Genomic DNA, 24,066 nt, shown 5'->3' with positions numbered 1-24,066 from the left:
AGAGCCCTCTTAACTCACAGACACTTATCCCCAGGTTCTTGTTGACTTAATTTGACTTACTATGCAGACACCCACTTTTGCTTTCAAAATCTCCGTTACAGAAGACAACATGCTAGAGAAGTAAAAAACATTAAAGAACAATAAAGTGCCATGAGTTTAGGCTTTGGAGTGGAATATTGGAAATGCGGTGGAATACCTGATAAGGGTTATTTTTCATCAGGCTTTCCTCTGATTTTAAAGGAACCATATTGGATTGTCCTGCATGATCGAATTGTGAGTGTTATTAGCAGTCCCAGCTTGACATCCGAGTCAGAGTGGGTTGGCTATCCATTCCGACTCTTTGACTTCACTGCTTGTCATCAGTCCTACTCTGAGATGAGCTGCAGTTATACGTTAGCTCTCGCACATGCTGTGTGGCACCATTCTAGCATTGGACAGCTCTCTCTCATTCCCAAGTAGGTATTATGATTTCGTAAGTAAACTGGACTTTTTTCATTTTGTGTTTATTAATCTCATTTACACAGGAGGTATATATCTCATTCAATAGAGTAACTTTCAAAGTGAGTTTTAATTAAGTAGAGTTTCTAGATAATGAGAAAGCTCTCATATTTCAAAATTGTTTGAAAAAATTAATTTGTATAGGGGCGCCTGGGTGGCTCAGTGGGTTAAGCCTCTGCCTTCAGCTCAGGTCATGGTCTTGTGGTCCTGGGATCAAGCCCCTGCATCAGTCTCCCTGCTCAGCGGGGAGTCTACTTCCCCTTCTCTCTCTGCCTACTGTTCTGCCTACTTGTGATCTCTCTCTCTGTCAAATAAATAAAATCTTAAAAAACAAAAAAGATTTAAAAAAAATTAACTTGTATGAGCAAAAAATAGTCTGGCATCTAGTTTTCCATTACTGTTTCAGGAGGTTTAGTCAAATGCATGCTTTTTCCAGAATATATCCCAAAAGCTGCATTTTGAACTGAATAACTCATAATAGCTATTTTCTGATAACTTTTCTTGACTATAAAATTGGTAGTAATTAGAGTCAAATTTCTTGAGAATGGCATTTATATTAGATTGGTTATTCTCTTTTTTATTTCAAATACAGGTTTTTCCTGCTATTCAAAAGTAAAGTATTCCTATGAAACCTTCCATAAGCCAAAATGACATAAAGTGAAGCACATCCCGCCCTTTCTGAAAGTTCATGTAATACCAATTCACTTGTACAAAAAACCTACATTAGTACCTCTTTTTGATAACCTAAAGAAAACCAAAGAGAATTTTTGCTGTTACAAGAAAAGCCATTGCTATAATAATGTAGGTCTTTTGTAAAAGCAAAGTGGCATAACACAAATTTTCAGAAAGCAGGCGGGGGATACCTGTAGTTCACATTCAGTACTTTTACTGTTGAGAATGACTCCTCAATCTGAAGTTATTTATTTTGATAATCAAAGGAAAACCATAGCCGGTGCAAATGTAAGATTAATTAGAAAAAGAAACTTTGCAAAAAATTACAAATTTTAGGAAATGCCTGGGTAGGCTGTATCAACAAAGTTCAAACAATTCAGCTGATTTGAAGTGACAAGAAATTTTTATTTCTAATCTTCAAATTTTAGGTTTCTCACTGAAGTCCTTCTTCCTATAGTGAAGACTGAATTCCAGTTGCTTTACGTGTACCATCTTGTGGGACCATTTTTACAAAGATTTCAGCAAGAGAGAACACGTTGTATGATAGAGGTAAAATATAACCTGTGTTGTCTGTGATAAGATTAAGTTCTAAAAGATCTATTGATGTTTCTTTCCCAGGGTTTTCCAAACTGTATATCATCATAACCATTAGTAGTGAAATTAGTTTAGTAGGATCTAAGAACAATTTAGAGGATTTAGTGTGCCCTTGTCTCTAATGAGTTTGATGTGGGATGTGTTAAATTGGAAATGCAGGGGAAATACTCATTCTTAAGGTTGAAAAGAAAGTTAAGGATGGAGAAGTGCATTTGAGAGCCTGCACTGTAGTACAGAGGAATTAATTAAAATCATGGGAATGGATAAACCAGTCACCTAACAAGAGGGCAGAGAAAAGAAAATGAGACAAGAATAGAACCCTGAAGTATGAGCCACCTCGTGGAACCAAGAAGATACAACGTAAAGTATCCCTGAGACTGCAGTTATCTCAGATATTGAGAAATGGTTTCTAGAATGGAAATCGTCTCTCTCTTATATTTTAAACGACATTACTGAGTTATGAAGAGAAATTGCATTTAAGCCCTATTAGGGGACATTTTGTAGCACTCTGGATTCTTCTGTAAATGCAGACCATATCAGGGTGCCAGGGAGACTCAGTCAGTTAAGCATCCAGCTCTTCATTTTCAGCTCAGATTCTGATCTCGGGGTAGTGGGATCGAGCCCCATGTCAGGCTTCCTGCTCAGTGGGAAGTCTGCTTGAGATTCTTTCCCTCTGCTCCTCCCCCCACTCACATGCACACTCTCACATACTTTTTTTTTCCCCTCTCTCTCTCTCAAATACATAAATCTTAAAAAAAAAAAAAAATGCAGATCCTATCGTATATCCCATCCAGATTTCTGTAGTCAGTGACAATTCTTCAACAAATGTGTTATCCCTCTGTGTTAGTCTTCTGATGGAATCCCGCTACATCATTCTAAATAATTGAACCTTTTTTGCCCACTTAAATAATTTTATATTATTTGTTAAATAGATCGGAGTGGCATTTTATGACATGTTGCTGAATGTAGACCAGTGTAGTGCCCACTTAAATTACATGGATCCCATCTGTGACTTCCTGTATCATATGAAGTATATGTTTACTGGTGACAGCGTAAAAGAACAAGTAAGTTAATTATCTTTTAATGATGTTTAGTTTAGAAAACTTCAATATATGATGGTAACTTTTGTTTGAGTACTTTTGTTATTTTTTTTTTTCTTTTAGGGGAAAAGGTTGATATTATTAGACCTTTTTAGGATACATGAACACATTATTCTGCATATATAATTCAAGTACTAGTGAATACATGTTATAATTTCTCACACTTTTTCCCCTTGATATTTGCAACAGGTCATCTGAAAAAGACTTAGGTGGTTGATTAACAGTAATCTCATTAGGAAGAAACAGTACAGAATGGCTACGTTTTTTAAGACCAGAGAGGTGCCTTGTAATGAGTGAAGAAGATCCCACTTTTCCCCACAGTGACTAGGGTACACCATGGAGACATTGGACAGATTGCAGCATAACTAGAAGATGGAAGCCAGGGGGATCAAAACAATAATTCATAAAGGGTATTTGAAGGAACTGGAGGTACTTAACTTGAATTTTCAAAGTCCCAGGGTATTGTACATGTTCTCACTATTTGGAGGGTTGCCATTTGGAACTGGCATTAGATTTGTTCTGTGCAACTTCAAAAGGCATATAAACTCCCAGTGAAGTTAAAGGGAAGCACATTCTGACTCAGCATATAAAGAGCCACTTTCTGGTAAAGTCGTCTGTAAGTGGAAAGGGCATCATAACTTGAATCGTGACTGTGTCCTATCTGTGGGAAACAGAAAGAAGGTTGGCTCTTTTAGAAGGGTGGAGGTAGGGCAGATAGATGAGGTGACTTCCCCTCCATACCTTAATGTTATTTATTTCTCTGGCAGGAAAGGAAGGTAAACTCATGTATAAACTTACGAACCCTAGTCTACTGGATTCTTTCCTTGGAGCTAGGGACGTGGAGTGGGGAGGATGTTCGTTTCTTTATTTCCTCAGCAGGATTGTCAAGAGTTCTCTGAGTGAAAACTAGTACAGAAATGTTTGATTTAGCATATCCTTTGTATTTGGGCTTGAGAAACTTTGACACAAGGGAATACAGAAAGGAAAAATTATTGAGCTGCTCTTTCCTGGTAAGGTCAAAGAGCATTTGAATAAAGCTAAGAAAGCCATGGAACTGCTTGCTGTTTTATTTCTTTAAAGTATTTTAAGTAAAAGTAGATCTAATATTATTTTGTTTGAATTCCAAGTATAAATCAAAACCAAAAAATGAGCTTTGTAGATAAATGTTACAGACCTAAGTTATTCAAAGAACTTCAAAATATAATCATGATTCATTTTTCTGTGATGATAGCATTTTAAAGGATGGTGAACTGGGTCCCTGGGTGGTGCATTCAGTTAAGTGTCCAACTCTTGGTTTCAGCTCAGGTTGTGATCTTGGGGTCGTGAGATGGAGCCCTGAGACTGGCTGCATGCTCAGCGTGGAATCTGCTTCAGATTCTTTCCCTCTCCATCTACCCCTCCCACTTGTTCTTTCTCTCTCTCTCTTTCAAATAATTAAATCTTAAAAAATATATATTAAAGAAAGAAAAAGAAAAGGATGATGAACTGGTTGGATACATAAAATTTCCAGTGTAAACTATATTAGCATTTGACAGTGGGATGACTGGCTAACTAGGTAAGTGAGTATGTTTTTGTAAATGTGGACATATATAGATTATATGCACACATATAATGTGTGTGAGGGAGAACACATTTTTTTACTCATGTGAGAGAGAAATAATTGTATTTGCTTTTGTTAAAACATAAAACACTGAAAGAAACTTCTCATCTAGCCTATTCCACTACCTAGTTTATTATCTCCAGATATAAATAAAGCACTTCTTTAAAGGTGGGAAATTGAAGTTCTCTGGTTGAAATATTTTTTGATGTGTTTATTTCTTAGGTAGAGAAGATTATCTGTAACTTAAAACCAGCTTTAAAACTCCGTCTTCGATTCATCACACACATTAGCAAGATGGAACCAGCTGCCGTGCCTCCACAGGCCATGAGTAGTGGGTCTCCGGCACCTCAGGCGAATCAGGTGCCAGGGTCTTGACCAGTAACTCAGTGAAGTCTGGGTGTGTGGTGGTGAAAATGGAAACACATTTGTCTTTGAAAGTGGACTCAAACCTGTTAAATCTGAACATGGTCGTGCTACATAGTGGTGTAGTAGAAGCAGTGGTGTTCAGATTGTTTTATTTTGATTCTAATGATGAATCTATTGATACTTTATAGCTCCCATCTCCCTATCTATATTTTTGTCTCTAAGAGATCAAGTAAGCTGCATGTTGCTCATATCCATAACAATTTATTAGATCTACCTAGGAATATGGAGGTATCTATGATCAAATGACTTTTGTAGATACTTCCAATCTTTACTATTCTAGCCACTGGTTTTATTTTCAATTTTTATTGTTAATGACTTCAGTCTTCAAATACATTGTTTTAAAGGCACCACACATGTAAAATAGTTATCTGATCATTTTATACATAAATCTCTTGGTGTATCTTTGGGATAAGAGATTTTTGTCAAGCGAAGGACTCTAGATTTCATTGCATTGCAGGAGCACAGTTTCATATTCTTTTAAAAATGACTTAAAAATTTTACCATAGGTTTCCAAAGAAATGGGTTAATGTTTCTATCAAGGCAGATTGGCAAGTTTTTGCCTTAAACTTATTGTATGAAATGAGTTGGAAGCCTTGTAAGAAAATACCATAGAAATGCATAAACTTAATAAAATCGTGCTTAAATGGTGCTCTCCAATCTCTGTTTTTAAAAATAAATTATTTGCTTTTCCAGGTTGACACTTTCACCTAACCAATGATGCGATTCTTTAAATTTTTATAATCTTAAAATTTTTAAGTATTTATATTTTTAAATATAGCATACATTTTGGTTCTTTAAGGTTTATTAGATTTTGAGAGACAAACTGTTAATTTGGGGAGGGGGGAAATGGCATTAAGATTGTAAAAGCCTTGAAAAGCAAGTAAATCTGTTGAATGAATAAACTGATGACTTGCTCAATCTGAGTGAGTGTCTGCTGTGTTCCAGGCAGTATGCTGACTGCAGAGAACCAGGCTGTTATGGGATGTACACTACAGTTGGTGACTGACATTGGCTTGGGACTTAAGAGTTACTGTTTTGTTTTTTAAAGAATCAGAGAAGTTTGAACTATACTTCAAATCTTTATTTCCAAATACATCCCTCTTAGACCTTTGCCTTCCTTGTGGTTCATATTATTCTGATCATTAAATCTTTATTTGCCATGCAAGTCCAGCTTAAAATTTCTATAATGGTATAAGTAATTTTTCTGTGTTAATGATATTCTTAAAATTCTCCAGAAGTTTAATGCTAGAAATGAATTCAGGTATTACTTTTAACATAGTTTCAATATATTCTTGCTGCCTTGAAGAATGTATTGCGTTGAGATCATAGAATAGGAATAATTGTGACACTGGTATTATACAAGCAGAATAAAGGAAGTGAAAATCAGTACCATTTTTCTCAAGGACAAATACATTCCAGTTAATTTATTAAAAGTTCCCTTTTTTCCTCTCTTACTAAAAATATAGGAATATGATTTTTCCAAAATAGGCTTTTAAAAGAATTGTTAATCAGACATTAGAAGATAGATTTATTTGGTTTTAGAATGCACCTGAGGGGAAAACAATGCCTTTATATTCATTGCATCCTAAAAGTTTTTCTTTCTGAAAATTAGTAGTCATTTTCAGAGTGGCTCTGTCCAACAGGATTTTCTGCAGTGGTGGAAATATTCTGTGTCTGTGCTGTCTAGTACAGAGTCGGAAGCTACATGTGCCTACTGAATACTTGAAATGTGGAACTGAATTTTTAATTTTATTAAGCTTTAATTAATTTAAATAACCCCATGTGCCTACATTACTGAACATTATACTTTAAGTTCCATCATAATTGCTCTTACCTAAAAGTAATTCAGTAAGATACATCTTACTGAGTTTATAGTGTCAACACTTGGGTGTAAGATTCTGGGTTGCATGTGAAACATCAGATGATAGAGGCTCTTTAACACATAGCCATTACAGCAATAAAGATCCTTTCATGGGACCGGCTTCTTTACAGAGTCTGCTGGAGTTCTGTATAAGCTGGGGCAAAGGGGAAGAGTTTGTTTCCCTGACTTTGATTATATAGCTGACCCTTGAACAATGCAGGGGTTAGGGGTGCTGACCCCCACACACAGTCGAAAATTTATAACATTTGACTCCCCAAAACCTTAACTACTGATAGCCTGTTTTTGATCAAAAGCCTTACTGATAACATTAGCTGCCAATTAACATACTTTGTTGATAACATACATATATAATATGTCTTATATACCGTATTCTTATAATAAAGCTAGAGGAAAAATGTTATTAAAATCATAAGAGAAAATACATTTACATTGCTGTGCTGTATTAAAAAAAAAAGTCCGTGTGTAAGTGGACCCATGCAGTTCAAATCCATGTTCAAGGGTCAACTGTAGTTTACCCTTTATTCATTTTATTCCATTTCCCTTACTATATTCCAGAGCTGAGATGAGTTTTGGGGTTGTTTAAGGATTGCAGCCAATGAGACACTAATTGCAATGAGTGAAAGGGTGGAGAGGGAAGTGTTTGGAAGCCAAAGATTATTTTAGGTGAAATTCCTGTCTGAATTAGAAGGTCTTAGACGCAAATAGCAGTTTGATTTCTTTTCTACCTCCAGAAAGGCTACCTGAATAGCAACCTTGCTTCAAATGTAAGCCAATATCATGTCTGAGGTTTAGAAAAAGTAAAACATGGGCATCTAACATTAATGAACTTGAAGATTCACAAGGCCTTACCGTTACCTGTTTTAGAGATAAAGAAACCAGGAGGCAGAGTTTTGTCTCACCAGTTTTACAGTGTTTTGGGGATGATGATTTCACTGAGGGCTTTTTAAATCCTTAGTAAATCTATATGTTTAGAAACATATAAACATAATAGAACCTTATTATAAAGATTTTATTATAAAAATCACATCTTTTGAACAGCATGGGATTATGGTCCCTTTTCAGGTGGGATAGTTTTATCTCCTGATATCAGGAGTCTGCCTCTGTGTGTGTCTTTAATTATACAAAACTTAGAATTTCCAAATCTTAAAGTTCACACCAAGAGGGAATTGATAGTTCATACTAATTATACCAGTATTTACCAAGGCAGAACATTTTTCAGAAAGACCAAATTTTGGGGAGGATAACCGTAAGCTTAAGTAAATTATTAGATTGGCTAATTATGACATTAACTGTGAGATTTTTACATGGTGTCTCCACATTTACTTAGGTGGGTTAATGTAGTCAACAGGCTTATGATTACCCTCCCGCGCAACTCCAAAGCAAGCCAAGGTTATTGCTATTGCTGTGTTCACTGTTCGAGTTACTTCTTCTGGTGTCTTCCCCAGAGATGGGTTCACTTCCATAATATCTAATCCTGAGAGTAGCCCTGCAACAAAAATGGAAAATAATATAATTTGTTAAATAATTGACATTTTAAACTCCGTACTCTGTACACTCAGTACTCTGTACACTCCAGGAGTGTAAACAGGTGGTGATTGCATCATGTGATAGGCATTCTGGAAGCATCCAATGGGGCTTGATTTTCAGATCGGAGGGTATAAATATATACCTGTTTTGTAAATTTCTTCTGTAATGTAGAGACCTTCTCTGTAAGACAGACCTCCGACAACTGGTGTGCCCGTAGCTGGTGTGACAGATGGGTCCAATCCATCAACATCAAAGCTCAGATGAATTGGCCTTTTTTTTCTTTTAAAAGGTGGGAAAGAAATTCAGATTAAAGTTGGTGGTTTAATACATAGCACATAAATATAGTTCTTGCCTTGCTTTATAAAAAGTAACAATCCAGTGAAGTTCCATAATTTTACATGAAGGCTTTATTAATAATTTACATTAACATCAGTAGTAAGTCCTTTTAATAATATTTACATTACACACACACAAGCATCATACCTTCCTAGTAGATAGCTGAGTGTTTCTTCCATCACCTTGCCAATTCCCAGTTTATCCACTTCGGTCATTGAAAAATATTTAATACCCAAAGTTTTCAAAATGTAGCTAGGAAAGAGGAGATATTAAGATAATCCTACAGTTAATAAAGAGTCTAACTCTATGCTCTCTTGTTTCATTTTAAAGAAAAGATGATTGTGGTAAGATACATAAAATAAATCCTATGAACTATATGTATATATCAACGTATTTTTTAAATATTTTATTTATTTATTTGTCAGAGAGCACAAGCACAAGCAGGGGGAGCATCAGGCAGAGGGAGAAGCAGGCTTCCCACTGAGCAGGAAGCCTGACGTGGGTCTTGATCCCAGGATCCCCGGATCATGACCTGAGCAGCAGGCAGATGCTTAACCAACTGAGCCACCCAGGTGTCCCTATATCAATGTGTTTTAACAGCAAGGCAATTAGTATAAAAATCACCTGATTTATAGACAAATATTTATATGGGTATGTAGGTATTGATATATATACTTGGTGCTTAAAATAATTTTTTTCTCATAGGCTTGGCCAGGTTGCCTAACATGCAAAAGAGAGAAAATGAAGGTAATTCACACCAAGGAATAAACTTACTGTTCCCCAGGGTCCACGTCTCTTAGGCCAATATACACAATATCTTTGGCAGATATGCAGGGAGTCACCCAGGAGAATCCTGGTACATCAGGGATCTAAAATTACAATGTTTTCATTTGATTAGAATATATGATTCTTGAGCAAATCTTACATTGAAAGTGAAGGGCCTTTACTGGATTGCATATATCTTATATTTAGATTGTAAGTTTCCAAGAAAATTCAGAAGAGAATGCCTGCCTTTCCTTGTGCTACTCTAGATGACTTTGCCTTACTCACCTTCACCCTGTAGCCCAGACCTGACCTGAATCACTTGTCAGCATTTACCTGCTCTGTACCCCATTCCCCTGGGAATGGGAGAGTACCTTGCTTTCCCAAAACTCTGCTATAAAGAGATCAGTGTGCTCTCATGACTCTTTTGGCTTCCTTTTTTATTCCTCTTGGCAGTGAGGACTTAATCCCAAGGATGGTTTAGAGTGAGGGAGATTTTCAAGCAGCCCTTCTGTTACTCTCCAAATGTCCTGGAGCCAAGGGTGGCTATTCCCATGTGCTAACTACACACTTTGGAAGTTTATAAACCTAGCACTTGGTCATCAGTTCAGAAAGTGTTACTTCCGAGCCCTTAACAAGGGGGTTTGGATATCCAGGTATCATCATAAAGACCAAGATTCTACAGCTGTATATGAAAACGGTAAAATACGGATTTGGATATGGAGAGTGATTTAATATCATTTTATCGATATGCTACAGAATGTCAGTGAATATGAACCACAATGTTAAATCTTAATCTGGAATGTCATCTCACATCTTTTTAGAATGGAGCAAGGAGTTAGTTCTTCTTATGATGTAGATATGAACTTTACACAGTAAAGATGTAAAATAATAAACCATTATAATCCACATTTTAAAACTCCATTTTTGAAAAAGTTCCCATGATGTGGAGGGGATGCTTGGGAAACAGGAGAGGCCATGTGGGACATGTAGAAAGAGGTAGTTTATAGACCAGTTCTGGCCCTTCCCTCGCTATGTGCTTGGCATGTAATTTTGAGCAAGTCAGTTAACCTCTGAACCTATGCTAACTTGCTTAGAAAGGATTACTCTCTGCCTCATGTACTAAAAAGGGTAGTTTAAGAATCAAAAGGGAAGACATATGTAAAGTCAGTTTGCAAACTGTCATGTAAGGTAGAAGCACAGACCCTCACTTCCTTTATGTATCAACCCTTAGCTTATTGGTGCTGAGAAAATAGTTTGAGATTACACCAAAAACAAGATGGCACCAGGTTCTTCCTTCCGTTCTATCTCCTGAACTTCTGCTAAAGAGAAGATGGTTTCTTTCTAATAGAATACCAACAAGCCCCTTACCTTTCCTTTTAGTTCCTTCAGGAGGAAAGACACAGGTTGTCCGTGCAAGTTCCCACTTGTGGTTGTCAGTGGAGTGTTGATATCAGCGTGAGCATCCACCCAAATGACACAGAGATCTGGGTGGACCCGAGCATGGCCAGAGATGCTTCCAACCGCCATACTTGAGAGGAAAAAAAGTTTGTGTGAACATCAGGTTTGCACTACTATTCCAACCATCATATTATTAACTCAGTGCTCCCACTTGGTTTTCCTTTAAGTCAAAATGGCTGGTACTTCTAACGGGTTTTTAATTGCAGGTGCCAATTAAATAATTTTAACAATAGAAAAGCATAGGTTATGCTTAGTTACTAACAAGTTAAGTTTCCGTTAATGGTCTTACTAAAAATCTTGCGATTTTATTTTTTTTTGGAAACCACCTTCTAATAAAATTATTGTTTTAACCAGAAATTAAATCTATATAAAAACACTAGCCACACAAGAAATTCCTTAGCATGAGACGTTATTTAATTCTCAAGATTAAATCAGGCTCGTTTCATGTGTCTTGGTAAATACTTCATTCTTTCAAGTGAATTACCATGGAGTCCATTTTTCCTAAAATCCAATTATTGTACAACTGGGGAGCACCACTCAGAAATCCTTGCATCCAGTTCAGCCGGCATTTCCTAAGTGCTCACTTGCTGTTCAACCCTCAGAGGCTCTGCTTGAACTTTCTACTCTCCTGCCACACATTTAACGACCCACTCTTAGGCAAGTCCAGAGCTCTCAAAGTTCACCTCAAACACTCCAAGCTCCAGAAAATTTACCAGGATGGAAGCACTGAATAACACCTTACATAAAAGTTCAAAGATCAGGATTTGCCATCTGGCGCCTGTGTTCTCCCACCTACAGATGGTCAGGTGTCATTCAGGGAATTGTGAACTTGTAGATGCTCAAGGTGAAGGCAACTTGCCTTGAAGCTTAGGTATTGCTTATCCAGCGTAATATCTGTTTCCCCTTCAGATTTCTTGTCTTGTGGCTATTTGCCACTCTTAACATTTCCACGTACAAATTTTTCCATTTAAGAAAGAAAGTCAGCCCCAGTTTCTCAATTACAGTTTTGTCACAAAGGAGCCCTGGAAATGGTTTGGCTTTGGAGGAAAACAGGGAGCTGAAGTGATTGACTCGGGCATCAAGAGCCATTGTCACGTTTGTACTTTGTGATCTGGTCAGCCCTCTGGTGAGGTACTCGGGGACCTCGAGAGTAGACATCAAAAAGGCTCACACACAGAAAGGGTCTTTGCCGCATTATTTATAATCAGGAAAATTTGAAAATTACCTGAATACCTGACAATATGGATATGTATAGTGATTTAATACCCTGATGTATGCAACAATAAAAATTATGCTTATACACATTATAAGGAAATCTGTACTTTAGGTTAAGAACAAAGTTATCGGGAGGTGCCTGGGTTGCTCGGTGGGTTAAGCCACTGCCTTTGGCTCAAGTCATGATCTCAGGGTTCTGGGATGGAGCCCCGCATCGGGCTCTCTGCTCAGCAGGGAGCCTGCTTCCCCCTCTCTCTCTCTGCCTGCCTCTCTGCCTACTTGTGATCTCTGTCAAATAAATAACTAAAATCTTAAAAAAACAAACAAACAAAGTATCAGATAACAGGGATGTTAAACAGAGGGGTACAAGGGAAACAGTATGGCAAAGGAAATATGCTCGATTTGCAATTTCACTTGAAATGCTTGTTAGGAAATATAATTACTACTATTTTGTGTGTGTGTGTGTGTGTGTGTGTGTGTATTTCAAAAAGTTTGAAATGATTACTTTTATAACGGGAAACATACTTTAAAATACTGACTTAAATGAGTTGTTCCTGCTATCAGGAATCAAGTACAATAACCTGGCTAAGAACTTCCTCACGCTTATTCATTTAGGAATGTAAATTTGTGCTGAGTATTTTACTGAAATCCGCTCATGTCATATACTTTCTGCTGTAATAAAGATAATGCAGGGGCACCTGGGTGGCTCAGTGGGTTAAGCCACTGCCTCCGGCTCAGGTCATGATCTCAGGGTCCTGGGATCGAGTCCCGCATCGGGTTCTCTGCTCAGCAGGGAGCCTGCTTCCCCCCCCCTCTCTCTCTCTCTGCCTGCATCTCCATCTACTTGTGATCTCTCTCAAATAAATAAATAAAATCTTTTAAAAATAAATAAATAAATAAATAAAAAGATAATGCAAGACTTCAAATAGAGCTATTTCCAAAAGAAAATAGTAATTGAACATATTGCATGGAGCACTGGGTGTGGTGCATAAACAATGAATCTTGGAGCACTGAAAAAAAATATTTTTTTAAATGGGAAAAAAAAGAAAATAGTAACTAAAACAATTAAAAAAAAAAAAGGAATTTCGGTATCAAGTATGGATCAGTGCTTTCCCTTTCATTTTCTCTTCTCTCAGGGTTTTGGTTATACTCCCTTACGCCATTTGTGCCAGACTACAGAGAGAGGATCATGAAACAAGACCTGTGGTCTCCACCCAGCACCAGGCTAGTCCTTCCACTCTTCTTGACGTCCGCCACCACGCCAGCCAGCTGCTCATTCGCTTTTCCCACAGACCTCGGATTCTTCACAATTTGAAAGGGAGGATCACTAGGGACATCAGAAAAGGGCACGTCCCCGTAATCTTTCACATCACACTCTGTAGTTAAAACCAAAAGCTTAGCGTTACTACATAAAAAAAGATTACAAAACAATCTGTGTAAGATGATTCCAAATTTACAAAACAGTGTACTTTTTATAAGGATAAGCAGAGAAAACATCGAGAAGGACCATAAAATTTGCAAAGGACCGTGTCTGCTTTTGCCTGATATCGTCATCTCATCTGTACACCATGTTCTCAGCAAATACTTCTGCGATCAATCCATTGAGGCTGGACACCAGAGTAGGGCCATGATAATCTTCCGGTTTGGGCTTAATGAGCGGTCTCGTTGTCTTTATCTCCATGTGGCCCTCTCTGCTTATGTGCTTTCTATCTTTCTCCAATAAGCATGTTTTGTATTTGTAATAAATAGTTTTTTAAAAGAATATATATATATATTATCTATTACATATTATGTACTATGCATTGTGTATTATATAGATGCCCAGAAGGAAATACACCTGTTATAGCACTATTTTCTAAATTTTCTGACTATAATTGACAGTCCTTGGTTTCAATCCAATCTGCTACCTGCTGAAGCAGTTCGGGTCCCTCCTCTATGGATTGTACCTGCCTCAGAGTGGTATTGTCAGAATTCAGTAAGCATATGATTAGCAACGAGCTTAACAGTTCACTGAGCTCAAGAAATAAAGGCTTAATTAGTATACCTTTTTAATAAGGAGAAATTGTAGGTAACCCAAGGTTCCTAAGGACCTGGGTGCACCTCCTAAGAAGGCCTTGCATTAGGCTTCAAAGCACAGAGTTTCCAGTAGAACTGTGACATGAGATCAGTTCAGTGTTCTGAATTAACCTCATCATCAGATGTATTTACTATATGTTTGTGCATATCCAGGATTCAGTAACACCCTTAAGAGATTGAACCCGATGTAAAATCTGACCAGATGATGCTTGTTAACTGAGAGACTAGTCCAGTCCATTTACACATCCCTTCTCTTCTCTATCCCCCTCCTTTTTTCAGCTTCATGACATATAATTCTTATTTACTAAAATTCACTCATTTTAACTGCAGTTCAATGAGTTTTAGGAACATTTACAGTTTTGAAACCACCACCATAATCAAGATTTAGAACACTTCCTTTACCCCCTTCAAATTCCCTCATGCCCCTCTTCATTCCCTGTGCCCACCCCAAGGCAACCGCTGATGAGCTTTCCGTTGTTAGACTTTCGCCGCTTCTAGAATTTCACATAAAAGCAGTCATACTGTAGGTAGTCTTTTTTGTCTGCTCTCTTTCACTTAGCATGTTGTCTTTGACGTTCATCCCTGTTCTTGCCCGTGTCCATGACCCCTTCCTTTTTATGGTTGAGTCCTAGCCCACAGTATGGGTGTACCTCCCATCATTTATCCCTTCACCAGTCGGTGGATATTTTGTGGTTTCCGTTCTTTTGGCTATTATAAATAATGCTGCTAGAAGCATTCAGGTACAAGTCTTGGTGTAGATGTGTTTTCACTTCTCCTGGGGAAATACCTAGGAGTAGATCTGATGGGCCAGAAGGCAGTTGGATGTTTATTCAAGAAACTGCCAAACTGGGGTGCCTGGGTGGCTCAGTGGGTTGAAGCCTCTGCCCTCGGCTCAGGTCATGGTCCCAGGGTCCTGGGATCGAGCCCCGCATCGGGCTCTCTGCTCAGCAGGGAGCCTGCTTCTGTTCCTCTCTCTGCCTGCCTCTCTGCCTACTTGTGATCTCTGTCAAATAAATAAATAAAATCTTAAAAAAGAAAGAAAGAAAGAAAGAAACTGCCAAACTGATTTCCAAAGTGAATCATTAAGCTTTTCCCCCAGAAACATGATAGTTCCAGTGGCTTTGTGTTCTTGCCAACACTTCATCAGGATTTTATATATAAAGACGATATTTGCTTTAGCCTATACTTTTAAACTCCATATGATTTTTTTTAAGATTTTATTTATGTATTTGACAGAGAGAGACACAGCGAGAGAGGGAACACAAGGAGGAAGAGTGGGAGAGGGAGAAATAGGCTCCCCGCTGGGCAGGAAGCCCGATGTGGGGCTTGATCCCAGGACTCTGGGATCATAACTTGAGCTGAAAACAGAGGCTTAACCCATGGAGCCACCCAGGCACCCCTCCATATGATTTTTTATCTGCAAGCTCACATTCTGTATATGTATCATGTATGCAAATGCACATACACACATACCTCTTCCTCCTCCTCCTCATCACCATCACTGTTTTATTTCCTTTGACAAACAGGAGTCCTCTTGCTAGCAGGGTACTTTCTGCTGCTTGTTACTCTCCATTTGCAATTCCCCTGACGCCCCACCCCTCACCCAACTGCAGTTCTAGCTCACACATTCTTTTATACTTTTATAATCTTTTATGTCTCCTGGCTGGAAAGACAAAATACCTGAGTGAGAACATTCATCCAACAATACTTATGGAGCATTTTCTCCATACACTGCTTTTTTTTTTTTTTTTAAATAGGCTGTACCTCTCAAGTTACCACGAGTGTTGCCATTCTGTGTGAGAAATGTCAGTCCACATACACCTCCTCTTTTAGCAGAAGCCTGCTTGCTTTCCCCAGCGTGGGAAGGAAAGCAGGCTGGTCATCTTCCAGTGGAAAAATTACCTTGTTCTTTCAGTTTCTCCAGCAGGCCAGCCTTTCTCAGCGCTGTGGGGCCTTCTTCCACCCCTCCTCGTGGCTGAACGATTAAAAAAACAAAATAATTCAGACATGATCAGATGCCCACAACAGACTTTTCATTCTTTAATCAGGTGAAGAGTAACTATCATTTTCAGAGTTCCTCCAGAGCCAGGAGTTTACCTCATGGTCAAGTCAGGCAGATTGAACAAGTCCTGGGTCAGCTATGAGGATCTCGAATGGGAAAGGCCGTCTCACTTTCCTATAGGCACGCAGCTAACAAATGGCAGAGCCTCCGCTCATATCCTTGGATTCCAGAACCTGCGTCTCCTCTTCCCATGACAGACGCCACGCTATCAACATGGTGAACACGTATCTTATGCAAAAGCACTCTGAGAGACAGAGAGGCAATCAACTAAAAAGAGAGGCCTCTTGTTGTTGAGTAACTCATGAGCTAATGGGGAATTTGTATATTTAACCCCAATTACAGTCCCTGGAGATGTGCTTCAGGGCCGGTGCAAGAGGTGGCAACCACAGAAACAGGACCCTCCAAACCCTGCCGGGCAGGGACAGAGGGTGCCAGGAGAGGCTGCAGGGAGTAGATGACATTTCAGCTGAGTCTTGCTACATGAGTAAGTTTTCAGGAACAGGGATGGCGTGGTGGAGATACTTTGCAAACCCAGAGAAAAACTTGGGTAAAAACCTAAGAAAACAACTGAGCCTCACATTAGAGAGCCCTACGTGAGTGTCCACACGGCCATAAGTCAGAGAGCTCCTGGGGAGAAAAGAGGCACAGAAATTCATCACCTGGGAGCTGAATCCACAAAGACCAACCCGGTATTTCAGGTTCTGACCTGCTTCGGCATGACTGACAAGAATTCTCCCCTTGCTGTTTTCACGGGTCAGAGAAGCAAACACACTTCCTCCTTGCCCCACATCCTCTCTAGCTTCCTGGCAGAGTAGAAGCCTAAACAGAGAGTTCTCTTCTGTAGCTCTCAGATTCTGACTTCCAGCAAGGCTTGTAGACACAGGAAGTTATTTTGGGTTACCCAACAGAAGACGTGCCAAAAGACACGTGTGTCTGTCCCTAGGATTGGGACCGTGGCCCCAAACAAAGCAGCTATATCTATCTAATTCCGATGACAGCTGACTTGCCTCGGTGGCCAAGCACACCCTGGGTGTCCCATTCCTGCTCCAGGCGGCAAGTTTCCGCCACCCCTCTGCCCCATGCATGCCTTCTTGTGTGACCACCCCCAGACTCCTCCTTCCTGAAGCAGATGTAATTGCCTCTTCTTTAAACCTCAGTAGAGTGCCACTTGGCGCAAACTTTGCCATTGGCTTTGTGTTCATCTACTTTGTCTTTCCTCGGTGATTAGACTTCAGCCCAAGGGGACTACGCGTCATAGTGCTTGTCAGATGCTCAAAAGCTGGTCACCTTGAGAAGACCCCCTGGCCGGTTCCCTCTTCCTTTCAAGCTTTGGAACAAGTTTTACAGACCCTTCCTCTGACACTCTATTTGCACCAACACAGTGGTTAGATTTCCCTGAGTGATACTTCCCATCATTCTTTTGTATTTGTTTGATTCAAACTGCTGCTCATGATGAGTCTTTTCTCGTTGCTTGGTTAATCTGCCCACTTTGGAAATCGCTTTGTTAGCTCTACTGACTTCAAAGCTGGGCCCCCAGCCCTAACTGGCCATAAGCATCAAATCTGCGGCAGCTCGACAGGCATTGACACAAGTCAGGGGCATAGGCTTCAGGATCACGGAATCCTGTCTGGAATCACACAGTCGAGACGAGTTAACTTAGCCAATTGCTAATCTTCTCTGAGTCTTAGTGAACGGTACGATAAATATCCTACTTCTCTCATTTCCGGCCATCAACTCTCCCCCATCACTCACTGCCTTGCAAGGGAGTGGAATCTTTTCTCAGACTCAACCTTCTAAGCCATATGCCCTTAATCCTCTCCTTTGCCTATTTGTAAACCTCTACCTCCTTTAGGTGTGGAGAGATGCTAACACGTTGGCCGCCATTTTCCTCCCATGCTACGGCTTAGTGTAGAAACACCTCTCTCTGAGCCCTTCCTGTCAGGAAACAATAAGCTTCTTTCTCACGGGGTCAAGTTTTAATAGGGGAAGAGCTGTAGAGGAAAAGAAATACTAAGAATAGAAAATAGTGTCAGGCTGTGTTTCAAAATACTATCCTTTCAAAGGGCCATTATTATCGTAGCATAAAATCTTCTGGTGAGGACCAAGAGCCAGGGTATATTCAGGCTGCTGCTTGCCTTCCTGCCTCCCTCCCTCCCCCACTTCCTCCCTTCTGCCTCCCTTTCTTCCTTCTTAAATTTTTATTTTCCTTCCTCCTTTCCTTCCTTTCAGTCAGTTATTTTCACTCTGCCTTCTGTTGCAAGAAGAGGTGAGTATATTGTGGTTTTTATGATTAATCTGAGCACTAGACACTTCCATGTGGGCAAAATGTCTCTGTGTTCCAGAAGAGAGCTTTGAAGGATGACTAGGAGAGGTGCAGCAGTGTTTACTGACAGTCCAAATGCAGTTTGGGTCTCTACCCTCTGACCTCTCCCAACCTATTTTGCAATAACACACCGGAGTGCCAAGAACGAGCTCAAAACTAAAGGAGTGAACCACTGCCCAGACGGGCAAAGAGAATGCTGGAAGACAGAGACGACCCCGTTTGAAACAACCATGATGACAAAATATCAACTCTCAGAGTTTCATTTGCTTTTGTTTTTGTTCCTTGTTTTCCCCCTTTAAGCACAGATGCCTGCTGAAGGCTGAGGTCTCTAATCACACTATGTTTGCCAGAATGAGTGCACTCACCAGAAGAAAAGGCTGCAAAGTTCAAGGCTGCTGGAATGTGTTGGCAATCTGGTAATTTCATAAATGCATTAGTCCCTTCAATGTTGCCAACTTCCAGTTGGATTTTCTTTTCTTTCCTTTTTTTTTTCCTCTCTCAAAAAGAAATACATAAAGGTTTCTACCTAGTGCATGAACTAACACTTTCACAGGATTGTGAAAGCCCTCAAATAACATGAATCATTCACCAAGTTGCATAAAGCAATAACATTTAGGTTATGCAGACTAGAAGTCTGAAAATTGTTGCCAATCCACGAGATGTTTTTAGGTATTAACACATGACTAAACCAATGCATTTTCTTAAAATCCTCTCGCTTCTGCATAGGCACTATGAAACGCAAAGCAACGAGAACATGGGAATTTCAATGAGTAGCTATAATACAGACACAGTCCATTTCCATTCAAATAAAAATATGTTCTCTCAAAGAATACAAAGAAAAATGTAGTAGATTCAAATACAACCGGCTGCAGCTGAGATTAGGAGCCACAAGAATAAGTGAGTTTGTGACCATAATTCTCCAACATTGCAAAATGGTAAAAGGACTTTAAAAAATATATATATATATAAATGTCAGGCCCAGTTGTCCAAGGGAACAGAGCTTAGCAGACATTAACATTAAAACCTTACCTTACGGATTCTGAAGTCTGAGACTTTGTCATGAATTTCAGTTATTGAAGGACACATTTGGTACTCACCTGGCCCTTTGAGAAAGGCACTCCAATGACCCCTACGAATTTTGACTTGGAACTCATGCTCTGGCCCCTTCTCTCCACTGCCCCAAGCTCTCCAGCCAGACACCACTCTCTGCAGCCCTCAGTGACCAAGGGCACATCTTTTTTCCATTTATAACTGGGCTGAATCTGTTTACCTTATTCTAATGAGGAAGGCTGGCTCCACCCACCGCACTGAAACACACTCAGGCTGAAGTCTTGCAAATTCTTCATACCTGGAATAACCACGAGTCCTTTTGAGTCTAGATCTCTAATTAAGGGAGCTTATTCATGTCACCAGCTCACTTCCATTTTACAAAGTCAGCTGGACGACTAGAATCCTTCCTAACCTTGATTTCCTAAGCAGGATAATCTTTTCTAACCACAATCAACTAATCATAACCACATAAGTAGTGTCATGGTTCCAGATGTGGAAATACAGGGCAGGGCTCCACCTCCCCGAGGCCTTTGAATCCTGTGTGGAATAGGGCTGGGCCTGGTGAGTCGGTCTCTCATATCCCTTCCAACTCTGCAGCCCTGAGCAGGTCTCACACACTGGGATTAATGGTTAATCCATGAGACACGCCTCACACATCACCAGTGTATAGTATCCAGGAAAGCACAGGATTTCCTTTTCTCATTATTATTGAAAAGAAAAATGAATGACCTAAGAACCCAAAGATGTTACCGTACGAATTTTGAAATACGGTGTGCAGGGGAAATGACAATTCTTGGGATTGTAATATCAGAATCAGAGGTAAAAATTGCCAACATTAAGTTTTTGTCATGTGCCTGAGGCTATTCTTTTATATGATCTCATTGAATCCTTAGACCCATTTTATTTTACTTTTTCTAAAGACATTTTTATTTATTTCTTTGAGAGAGAGAGAGCACAAGCAGGGGGAGCAGCAAGCAGAGGGAGAGGGAGAAGCAGACTCCCCGCTGAGTGAGGAGCCCAACGTGGGGCTCGGTCCTGAGCCAAAGGCAAATGCTTATCCTACCAAGCCACCCAGGCACACATCTTAGACCAATTTATAGCAGGTCTAACCATTATTTCCATTTTTACTGGTAAAGAAACTGAAGCTCAGAGAAGTTGCCAGATGCTAACAGGTAGTAGAGGAAGAGCTGTGAGTCACTGGCATTCTGGGTCCATCTAACCATTAGGTTTACAGTCCAAACATAGGCGAAGTGTCAGGTCTCCATACCCGTCCAATCTGTGGGTCCTTGGACATTGTTTATCATCAGGAAAAAATATGGATTTAAGAGAGATGCACCCTAAAAATTCCTTCAACTTTAAAGTGATAACATTGGCATTTAAGGGGAGAATTCCCTGAGTCGAAACCAATGCCTTTTTCCTATTGATGGAAGAGAATATTGTGGTGTATTTAAATGTCATAAGGGCTAGGAATTTTGTCTGCTGTATCATTCCCCAGGGCTGAGAACAGCCCTGTCCCCACTCAATATTGTGTGTTCCTACTCAATAAATACCTATTGAAAGAGAGAATGAGGAAACCAAGGACTCCACGGTCCGTTTTAATAGGACCATTTTCTAACGAGGCTTATTTTCACTTGTGAATTTGTCTGTATAACCTAGATATTTACTTGTGGTATTTTGTATAGTGAGGCTTCAACTTCTTATGGTGTTCGTGTTGCAAATAACTTTCCAATCTGTCAGTATTTAATCTCATAATTTTGTATATGTTATCACTCAAAATCTTTCATTTTGAAATATATAATTGACTATTTCCCCCTTATGCTTTGTGTTCTGGCAGTTTCATTTCAGTCCCTCCTGCCCCCAAATCATAAAAATGGATTTCTGTATTTTTTCTGTTTGCTTCAGAGTTTCTTTCATATTTAGTTCTACATCCGCTCTTACACTGTGTAAATCCTCCAACTCTATTTTCCCATGTAGTCCTCCAGTTTCCACAATAACCTCTGAGTGGTCCATTTGTTCATCACTGAGTTGTGTGTCCTTCACATGCCAGGTTCCCCTAAAAGCATGAGTCTGTCACTGAGTTCTTTCTTCTGTTGCATGGGTTGACTTCCTGTGGTGGCACCAGGCCCACACTGTTTTATTATCATGGCTGTGTGGTGTATCTTCCCAGTCTTTGGCTAAGAATAACATTTTTGTTCTTCGCTTTCAAAACCAATTCAGCTACCTATAGGCCTCTATTCTTCTATATATTTAGAATAAGTTATTAGATTCCTAAAAAAAGAATTCTGCCAGAATTTTTACTAAATTTGTAGGTTAATCCACAAAGATTTGCTTTCTTTCAAATTTCATGGTCAGCATGTTTTTTTACTCTAACATCTTGAAAGTTCCTCTTCTTCTATCAAGCTGAGATTGTCTTCCTAATTGATCCATTGATCACAACCCTTCAAACCAAGTGAAACATACTATCTCTTGACTGCCATGTCTTTCTTGGGTCCTCTGTTGGTTGGCTGGAATATTCCAGATATTTGACTTGGTTTTTTTTTCTGTTATGTGACTACTATTCTCCTTTAGGTTACCACCCGGTCACTCTCTTCAAAACGTCTTCTGACCTCCCTCTGTCCTCCTTAAGTATGTGGCTCCGTCCAGAACCAAGCACATACATCTAGGCATAGACAGAGTCAGTCTGGCTCATCAAAGACAAAATGGGTAATGCTTGGCTTTTCCAACTACTGATAAAAATGTTGGCAGCACTTACGTAAGAGTTCCTTGGCATTCCACTGGAAACCTCAGCTCAGATGAGCACATCTCCATTAATTAATCATCCACCCATACGTAGCTCTTCACTCAACTCACTTGACCATTGTCCGTAAGGGCGCCATAAGGAAAACTACCAGGTATGTCTACGAATTCTTGCCAACCTTTGTCTGCTACCTTTTGTCATCTACTAGTCTGACTTCCCTGTCAAAGTAATGAATCGACCCTGACAGGTACTATTCTTGGAAAACATCCTGACCTCTGGTGATCCCTGCTTCCTTCTTGCTATAAACACAAACCATCTTTTCAGTCTCAGAAGTTGTCATATCAGGACTTCTAAAGGAAGAAGACAGAGGCCCTCTTACCTCATCATCCCATCAGAGCCCCACTTTTCCCAGCCCAAGTCTTTTGTTTATTTCAGAGTATACATATAATATATATATATATATCATATATACTCTATATGTAATGTTGTTAAAGCCCTTTTCCTAGCAATACAAACCTCTTAACCAATCTCTTTCTCTGTCTCTTTTTTTAAAATTCTATCTGGTATTTCCCTGAGGATGGGACCACATCTTATCTGACTATGATCCAAAGCCACGAGGATGAGATTTGGCACATGGGCCCTCGTCTTAGTTTCTTAGGGCTATGATAACAAAATACAACAAACTGGATGCCTTAAGACAGCATAAATCCATTGTCTCAGAATTCTGGAGACTAGCAGTCTGCCATCCAGGTGTCGCAGAATAATACTCCTCCTGAAACCAATAAGGGAGGTCTTCCTTGCCTCTTCCTAGGTTCCGGTGGTATTTCAGCAATCTTTGCTATTCCTTGTTTTGTAGATGCATCATGCTAATCCTCCATCTTGACCTGGTATTCTCCCTGTGTCAGTGTGTTTTCACACGCCCATCTTTTTATAAGAGCACAGGGCCCATCCTACTCCAGGATGAGCTCATCTTCACAAATTACAACTGCAATGACACTATTTCCAAATAGGGCCACATTCTGGGGTGCTAGAGACTGGGACTGCAACATATCTTTTGGGGGGAATACAATTCAACCCTTTACTCTCCTCAATGAATGCTTTTACAATAATGAAGGAAGGTGAATAAGCAAATTGCATGATGAGATGAATCAAAAAATGACATCACTCATACTCTCTCTTTTTTCCTCTTTCTTCTTTTTTTTTTTTAAGGTTTTATTTATTTGACAGACAGAGCTCACAAGTAGGCAGAGAGGCAGGCAGAGAGAGAGAGGAGGAAGCAGGCTCCCCGCTGAGCAGAGAGCCCGATGTGGGACTCTATCCCAGGACTCTGGAATCATGACCTGAGCCAAAGGCAGAGGCTTAACCCACTGAGCCACCTAGGCGCTCCTCCTTTTTCCTCTTTCTAAGGCTCCAAACTATGATCCATTTCTACATGAGCTTTTTCTTAGCCAGCTAACAAATAAGATTCCATTCAGATGAAGCCTGGGCTTCCTAGCACTTTTAGAGAGGACTGGAAAATACACAAAATCCAAAGAACTGAATGTCTAGAGGAATGATTTTAAGGTACATTGCCCAGACTCTTTAAGCCCAATGCAGCAAAGATGGGCTTGTTCCTGGAACACTTTGAGTTTATAGAAAAGTTTACACTGGATGATTTCTGGGTAAGTTACCCAGTCATATCTCTGGATGATGACTCTCCTAACCCTTTGAGGCACACCGGAAGTCCAAGAAAAGTGGGTGGCCAC

At 39.7% G+C, this 24,066-nt stretch overlaps 2 protein-coding genes across 5 annotated transcripts in view; one reads left to right on the top strand and one right to left on the bottom strand.

Annotated features, from left to right (window-relative positions):
* Positions 1–5,539, top strand: part of MED23 (mediator complex subunit 23) — a 42,631-nt gene extending 37,092 nt beyond the window's left edge. For 3 of the 4 annotated variants that reach the window (XM_032843501.1, XM_032843500.1, XM_032843499.1), the window contains 4 exons: positions 241–455; positions 1,599–1,719; positions 2,697–2,828; positions 4,687–5,539. In XM_032843501.1, coding sequence (XP_032699392.1) covers positions 241–455; positions 1,599–1,719; positions 2,697–2,828; positions 4,687–4,839 — 621 coding nt within the window. In that variant the 3' untranslated portion in view covers positions 4,840–5,539. Of the gene's footprint in view, positions 1–240; positions 456–1,598; positions 1,720–2,696; positions 2,829–4,686 lie in introns of those variants that run through there. The other variant, XM_032843502.1, reaches the window with a different exon arrangement.
* A 2,538-nt stretch (positions 5,540–8,077) lies between these two features.
* On the bottom strand, positions 8,078–19,983 carry ARG1 (arginase 1). Its single transcript, XM_032843503.1, has 8 exons — positions 19,632–19,983; positions 16,052–16,124; positions 13,275–13,449; positions 10,769–10,928; positions 9,410–9,504; positions 8,783–8,887; positions 8,442–8,578; positions 8,078–8,258 (listed from the first exon to the last, which is right to left on the bottom strand). The coding sequence occupies exons 1-8, from the start codon at positions 19,686–19,688 to the stop codon at positions 8,092–8,094; spliced, it is 969 nt and encodes a 322-aa protein (XP_032699394.1). The 5' UTR covers positions 19,689–19,983; the 3' UTR covers positions 8,078–8,091.
* Between the last annotated feature and the right edge of the window lie 4,083 nt (positions 19,984–24,066).

The sequence above is a fragment of the Lontra canadensis genome, unplaced genomic scaffold (assembly GCF_010015895.1).
Source record: "Lontra canadensis isolate GAN:19392208 unplaced genomic scaffold, GSC_riverotter_1.0 scaffold141, whole genome shotgun sequence".
Classification (NCBI taxonomy): domain Eukaryota; kingdom Metazoa; phylum Chordata; class Mammalia; order Carnivora; family Mustelidae; genus Lontra; species Lontra canadensis.
This window is presented reverse-complemented; position numbering and strand designations above follow the sequence as displayed.

Coding starts and splice junctions, on each gene's coding strand:
- ARG1 (XM_032843503.1), bottom strand. CDS start 19,688: ATGAGTTCCAAGTCAAAATTCGTAGGGGTCATTGGAGTGCCTTTCTCA. Junction 16,125..19,631: donor TGCCTTTCTCAAAGGGCCAG/GTGAGTACCAAA, acceptor TTAATCGTTCAG/CCACGAGGAGGGGTGGAAGA. Junction 10,929..13,274: donor GTGCTGGGTGGAGACCACAG/GTCTTGTTTCAT, acceptor TTTCCTCTCAAG/TATGGCGGTTGGAAGCATCT.